The sequence below is a fragment of the Rattus norvegicus genome, chromosome 6 (assembly GCF_036323735.1).
Source record: "Rattus norvegicus strain BN/NHsdMcwi chromosome 6, GRCr8, whole genome shotgun sequence".
In the NCBI taxonomy this organism is placed as follows: domain Eukaryota; kingdom Metazoa; phylum Chordata; class Mammalia; order Rodentia; family Muridae; genus Rattus; species Rattus norvegicus.
In genome coordinates this window covers 142,215,105-142,221,790 of record NC_086024.1, presented here as the reverse complement: position 1 = coordinate 142,221,790, position 6,686 = coordinate 142,215,105, and the positions used below count along the sequence as shown (strand labels likewise).

The 6,686-nt window shown below is 36.3% G+C and overlaps 1 gene segment (V, D, J or C); it reads left to right on the top strand.

Moving 5' to 3' along the window:
* Positions 1–5,560: 5,560 nt before the first annotated feature.
* LOC134479488 (Ig heavy chain V region VH558 A1/A4-like) lies at positions 5,561–6,091 on the top strand. The segment is given in 2 exon segments: positions 5,561–5,688; positions 5,772–6,091. Coding segments are annotated over 2 exon segments (378 nt in total).
* The last annotated feature ends 595 nt before the right edge of the window (positions 6,092–6,686 follow it).

Here is a 6,686-nt window from a genome sequence, read left to right as displayed (position 1 = left end):
TATTGTATTATTATCCATATATATATATATACATATACATACATATATATGCATCTCCATATACATTCATATACCCACATCCATATATACATATCCATATAATCCATATACACACATACAGACATATACACATACATCCACATATATACACATACATACACATACACACAAACACATACACACAAACACATACACACACACACACACACACACACACACACACACCAAATGTCACATACATGAGTCCATTTAATATTGTCAAAATTATTTAGGGCTGATTCTAATTTTAGATAATTCTTCAATAATCATGTTCATTCTGTCCTAGGTAGGTTGGTCCTTGGACTTTTACTAGTGTGATAAAGGAATGAAGAACAGAAAAGCTGGGCTGGGGCAGGCAGTGCTCCCTCTGTAGAGCAATATCAACTGCAAAACACAGCTAAGAACCTCAGAGCTTTTATGATGTACTGCACAGGGTGGGGAGGAATTATCTCTCCTCACTCCAGGAAGAGGAAGAAGCTGTAATTGCTAGTTTTCATACGTGCTGGCTCAGTTCATAAACATAGATAATTGTACAGGCTGTCAACATTCACATTTGCACCAGAAGTTTTTTTGTCAATTTTGAGCCTGAGCCATATCAGTGATACAGAGTACTCAGCATTTTGTTGGTTTCCCACATAAGTTATTATTCCTAACTCTGACAGAGACCTGTCCATCATATTAAAAACCACCCAGTGCTCCACACAGAGAGTCTGTCCTTTGTGTAATTCTTTCCAAAATGTCACTTCTGACATTCCTGCCCAGTATCTATTACTATAGTGGCATGTTCCTGAGTTCATGTCTCTTAGTACCTTTACTCCACAAGGTGCACCACCCATTCTGATAGAGTTGTGGGTGACTAGTGCATGGTACAGCTTCAAGATTTGAGGACATGATTTCCCATGTCAAGAACCATCTCTGTAGCTTATGGTGCCTGATCTGTTACTCAAGTGATGCTCAAGATTGCTAAACTGTCAGCTCATGCACTCAACCACACTGTAGTCTTGAATGTATCGAGATACCAGCTGGTCTCCTCAGCGCTAATATCCTTTTGTGGCTGGCTTAGAGTATGAAAGTTTCTGATAAGCATCCAGAAGCCAACATCAACATCAAGATAGAGACATTCTTATAGTAACCAAGGCAAGAAACCCATTATTCTTCATAAATCTTGACAGCCTTTGTAAGCTTATATTCTCAAGAATGTTGTCATTTCTTTAGTATGATTTTCTCTGTGCAAGCATTTATTACCAAAAGCAGAGGAAGAATTGATACACAATTTTGAAGTGCTTTTAAACCATAGTTCCAGTCTTCAGTCACAGAGGAAATGTAGTCTTGACTTCAGCCTTCCACTTGAGAGACAGAAACATTTTGTGAGATACTTTCGTATGTTGTGTTTTGTGATTTTATTTCTAATGGCATTAAAAAACATTGTTATTTCACATTATTATAAAAAATGTAGCCTCAGATATCTTTCAAAATGGATAGTTTCAAGAAAATGTTACCATTTAAAATTATATATTATAAAATTATATAAGTATAATATAATATATAACATTACATATTATATAATGTTTTTTATTTATATTTCATGTTATTCCCATTCCTAGTTCGTGGCCATGAACTCCCTAGCCCATTCCCCTCTTCATCTTCTATAATGGTGTTCCCCCTCCCCAACCACCCTGCTTCCTGCCTTCCTGCCTTGATAATCCCCTACACAAGGGAATCCAGCCTTGGCCAACCAAGGGCTTTTTCTCCCTTTCTTACCGAACAAAGCCATCCTTTGCTACACATGCAGCTGGAGCCATGGCTCTGTCCATTGTAGTCTTTGGGTAGTGGTTTAGTCCCTGGGAGGTATGAGATTGATGGTTTCAAGAAAATTTAAGCATTGCAAATTTTAAAATTTTATTTATATGGGTGTTCATTGGTGCATGCATGTACCACTTGAGTGCCTGTCCACTTGGAGGTTAAAAGAGGTTATTAGACAATTTGAAATTGGAATTACAGACATTTATGAGCTGCCCCAAGTGTTCTGGGAATTGAATCTGGGTCCTCTGGAAGAGCAGCCAGGGTTCTTCATTGCTGAGCCATATCTTCAGTCATGGCAATAAAATTTCACTAGTTAATTTAAAGTATTTCTTCAGTACTATTACATATGGTAAGGGATATTTATGCTCTATTCATATTTTGCGAGCCACAAGTGATGATCTGTTTTATTATGTTGGTGCAGATGTGGTGATTCTGTATAATTGTGACAAATCATAGTGGCTGACTGGCAGAAAGACGTGGTATTGTCTTCTGTAGTACGGCCATCTGATTTTTAAAAGTCTAAATTTTCAGGAAAGTGAGCCAGTATAACCATATCCTCCTGAAAACCATAGTACAGCTTTAAATTGTCTATGTATAAATGTACGTAATTGCACAAATTATAATAGTAGTTACATAAATTTAAGAAACTAAAATAAATGTCTGCAAAAATACTATTGATTTCATTTTCCTGTTGGCTACCAACTTCTAAGCATGTCTTGCACAATCACTTGTGCATAGCATCCCTTTTGAACTTCACTGGAGTAAACTAATTTTTCCTTTGCATGTGAGTGTCAATTGCAGAAATTCCTGGTTAGCAGTGAGAGCCCATGTCCATTTTCACCTCCCAACTTGGGGATTTTATCTGGGTTAAATTGTTTAGGATACTGTGCCTGTTGCCAAAGTTTCTGTGACTTCATATGTGCATCAGTCCAATTGTGTCTGGAAGATGCTCCTTCCTTGGAGTCATCCAACCTCTCTGACTCTTATAATCTTCTCAATCTTAAAAACGTTTTCCTCTATTTTTATCTCTATTTTACTGTATCATGCTTGTAAATACCTTATACTTTATTGTCCCAATTCTAGTTCCTCTGCTTCTACAATTCAGTATGCCAAATAAAATATTCAAATCTTGGAACATATATGAGTGAAAACATGAATCACTTGCTTTATGGACACAGGTGGTCTATTCAGTATATTTTTCCAGTTCCATACAGACAGCTAAAGATTACATAATATGTTTTACCTCTGAGACATATTTATTTATCTACATGTACCAATTCTTCTTATTTTATTTATGCTTTTTTTGAAATCTAAGATTATTTCTTCCTCTGCATACTGTTTATAGAGCATGACTAACGTGCTATGAATAAAGAGTTATGTGTAAGTGAATGTACTATAAGGTGTAGAGTCATTTGAGTATATGTTTGTATTGTTATTACTGGGACACAACAAAATGTTATTTATTTATTTATTGATGAATTTTCATAGATAAGACGTTATCCCAGGTAAGTATGGTCAAAAGGCCACGTTTAAAATTGATACATGTAGTAGATCTTGGTCGTGTTACTAATGGTTTTGTTGTCAAGCTGTCACATATATATATATATATATATATATATATATATATATATATATATATGTGTGTGTGTGTGTGTGTGTGTGTTTATATACCCACTATATTGTGTGAGCCTTGATCAATGAAGCTCATATATGCTGAGTGTAAAGAGTGATGCAGACTTTATTGAGTGTTCAGAATGCTGAGATTAACAGAGAACTCAGCTACAGACAAGTAATTATTCCAATTCCTCACCCAGAAATCAAGGGCCATCATAAAACAGGGAAAAGAAAAGGAGGTACAATGCTGAGAATGGGGTCAAAGGAGATCAAATTCTATCTCCAGGGATTCCACTGTTCTTAGTGCACACATGAACTCTCAGTATCTATGCTTATCTACAAAAGACACACTAATTAACCAGTGGACATTACCACACGAGAGATCTCTAAATGACTGAGCGGGTAAAGATGTCTACTGGCATGCTTAGCAATATCAGGTAAACGCCTTATAAATGAATGTCATAAGTCACCCTCTGAGTTTAATATACCCACCTTGTTGCATATATACCTAAACTCACCACTAGAAGAAATATATAATTAAAAAATACAACATGGATGGGGAGGAACACTTGAGAGCCCATACCAGACTGAAGGACTTTTGAAATTTGATGACAGATGGGCAAAATATATTCACTTTTTTGGCTAAGAATTTTGGAGGTTTACTTTTTACTAGTGATAATTCTATCAATGTGGATATAGTTAGGAATAATTAAATTCACTGTGTTATTAGGTAATGAAACAGAGGAAGTAGGATGTTGGGAAAGGGACTTATCATAGGGGCGGAAAGGGAAATATAGAGACCAAGTAGTGATAGATGGTGATGTGAGTCCTGAGAGTGGAGGTAGATTTTAGCATATTTCATATTTGATTGAAAATGTCAAAGAATAAAAATCGTTTTGAAATATAGAAATAACAACTTTACTTATGTACAGATTTTTATATGTGCATTTTGTACACTATATATTTCTCATGTCACCTCTTGACCCTCTTTTTGCCTTTATTCTACTAGAAAATTTCATGGATACAATATCATGAATTTGCATGAATAGTTGTATATAAATATGAAATTTTCAAGAGCTACTAAAGAGAGTCTCATTTAATGTCTGTGATTTTGATATTGTGCTTATTAATACAGTCATCTCTAATTACATTCATTTTTCCATAAGCAATGTCAATTTCTTATTTATTTCTGGTCAAACATTCTGCTGTGTGTGTGTGTGTGTGTGTGTGTGTGTGTGTGTGTATTGTGTGTTTGTGTATACAATTAATAATATATATAACTCTGCCTTACCTATAAAATCATTTCTTGACATGGCTATAGCTTTTTGCTATAATTTAGTTATTGAGGAGCCTCCTGCAATAATAAATACTAATAATAAGTAATAATAATTCTTTTGAAGCACATTTACTTTTACTCATTTTATTAAATTTTGAAGTATATAACCTGTTGAATTGACAAATATTAGTTGCATGTATGAGAAAATAGACTCTAAAACTATAACAATTGTCTGTTATTGGAATTTTCCATTATTTTTATAAGTTTTTTTTCTTTCTTTTTTTTTTTTTTCGGGGCTGGGGACCGAACCCAGGACCTTGTGCTTCCTAGGTAAGCGCTCTACCACTGAGCCAAATCCCCAACCCCTTTTTATAAGTTTTTTTTCATTATTTTTACTCATCATTTTCATCATCTCCATCTTCATCACCATTATCATCCCCACCACTACCACCACCACCACCACCACCACCACCACCACTACCACCACCATCATCTCATCATCATCATTATCTCATCATCATCATCATTATCACAGAGCATTATTCATAAATCAATGTGTTAACATATCATAGAGTGGAGGAAGAGCTATGGGCCAAAAATTGATTGAGACATTTGTCCCTGAAGTTTGCATAGCATCTGTCTAGGGTTCACAGAAAGTAACTGGGATGCACTTCCTTAGAAAGGAATAGGATTTGGAGCTGAGCATCCTGCTGTTTGCCCCATATGTCTTTTCAGTTCTTCCTCTTCACAACTGTACTCCAGCTAGACAAGTTCTTTATGTAATAAATACCCTATTCATGAATATGCAAATTATCTGAATCTATGGCAGTAAATACAGGGATGTCCACACTCTGAAAACAACATATGACCATTGTTCTCTCCATAGGCCCTGAACACAATGACTCTAACCATGGAATGGAGCTGGATCTTTCTCTTTCTCTTGTCAGTAACTGCAGGTATGGAGCACATCATTTAGAATTCTGAAAAGGAGACAGGGCCTGAGATGGTACTGACAACCACTCTGACTTTTCCTCCACAGTTGTCCACTCCCAGGTCCAGTTGCAGCAATCTGGAGCTGAGCTGGCTAAACCTGGGACTTCAGTGAAGCTGTCCTGCAAGGCTTCTGGCTATACCTTCACCAGCTACTATATTTACTGGGTAAAGCAGAGGCCTGGACAGGGCCTTGAGTGGATCGGATATATTTATCCTGGAAATGGTGGTACTTACTACAGTGAGAAGTTCAAGGGCAAAGCCACATTTACTGCAGACACATCCTCCAGCACAGCCTACATGCTACTGGGCAGCCTGACACCTGAGGACTCTGCGTACTATTTCTGTGCAAGACACACAGTGCTGTAACCACATTCTAAGTGTGTCAAAATCCCTGAAGGAACAGGAAGCTGTGCTGAGACTGAGATGCCATAAAGAATAAAATTAGCCTTGTTCAGAAATAGTAATTCTGAATGTCCATTGATTGCTTCAGGTGAAGAAATTAAAAATTGAAACAGTAGCAAAAAAAAAAGCACAAAGGGAGACAACCCTGCATATAGCAAACCAAAGGAAGAGACAAGGAGCCCTAAATACAAGCATCACCAACAGAATACAAGAGATAGAAGAGAGAATCTCAGGAGCAGAAAATTCCATAGAAATCATCGACACAATGGTCAAAGATAATTTAAAATGGAAAAAGTCACTGGTCCAAAACATACAGGAAATCCAGGACACAATGAGAAGATCAAACCTAAGTATAATAGGTATAGAAGAGTATGAAGACTTCCAGCTCAAAGGACAAGTAAATATCTTCAACAAAATAATAGAAGAAAACTCCCTAAACCTAAAGAAAGAGATGCCCATAGACATATAAGAAGCCTACAGAACTCCAAATAGATTGGACCAGAAAAGAAACTCTTCTCATTACATAATAGTTAAAACAGGAAATGCACAAAACAACGAA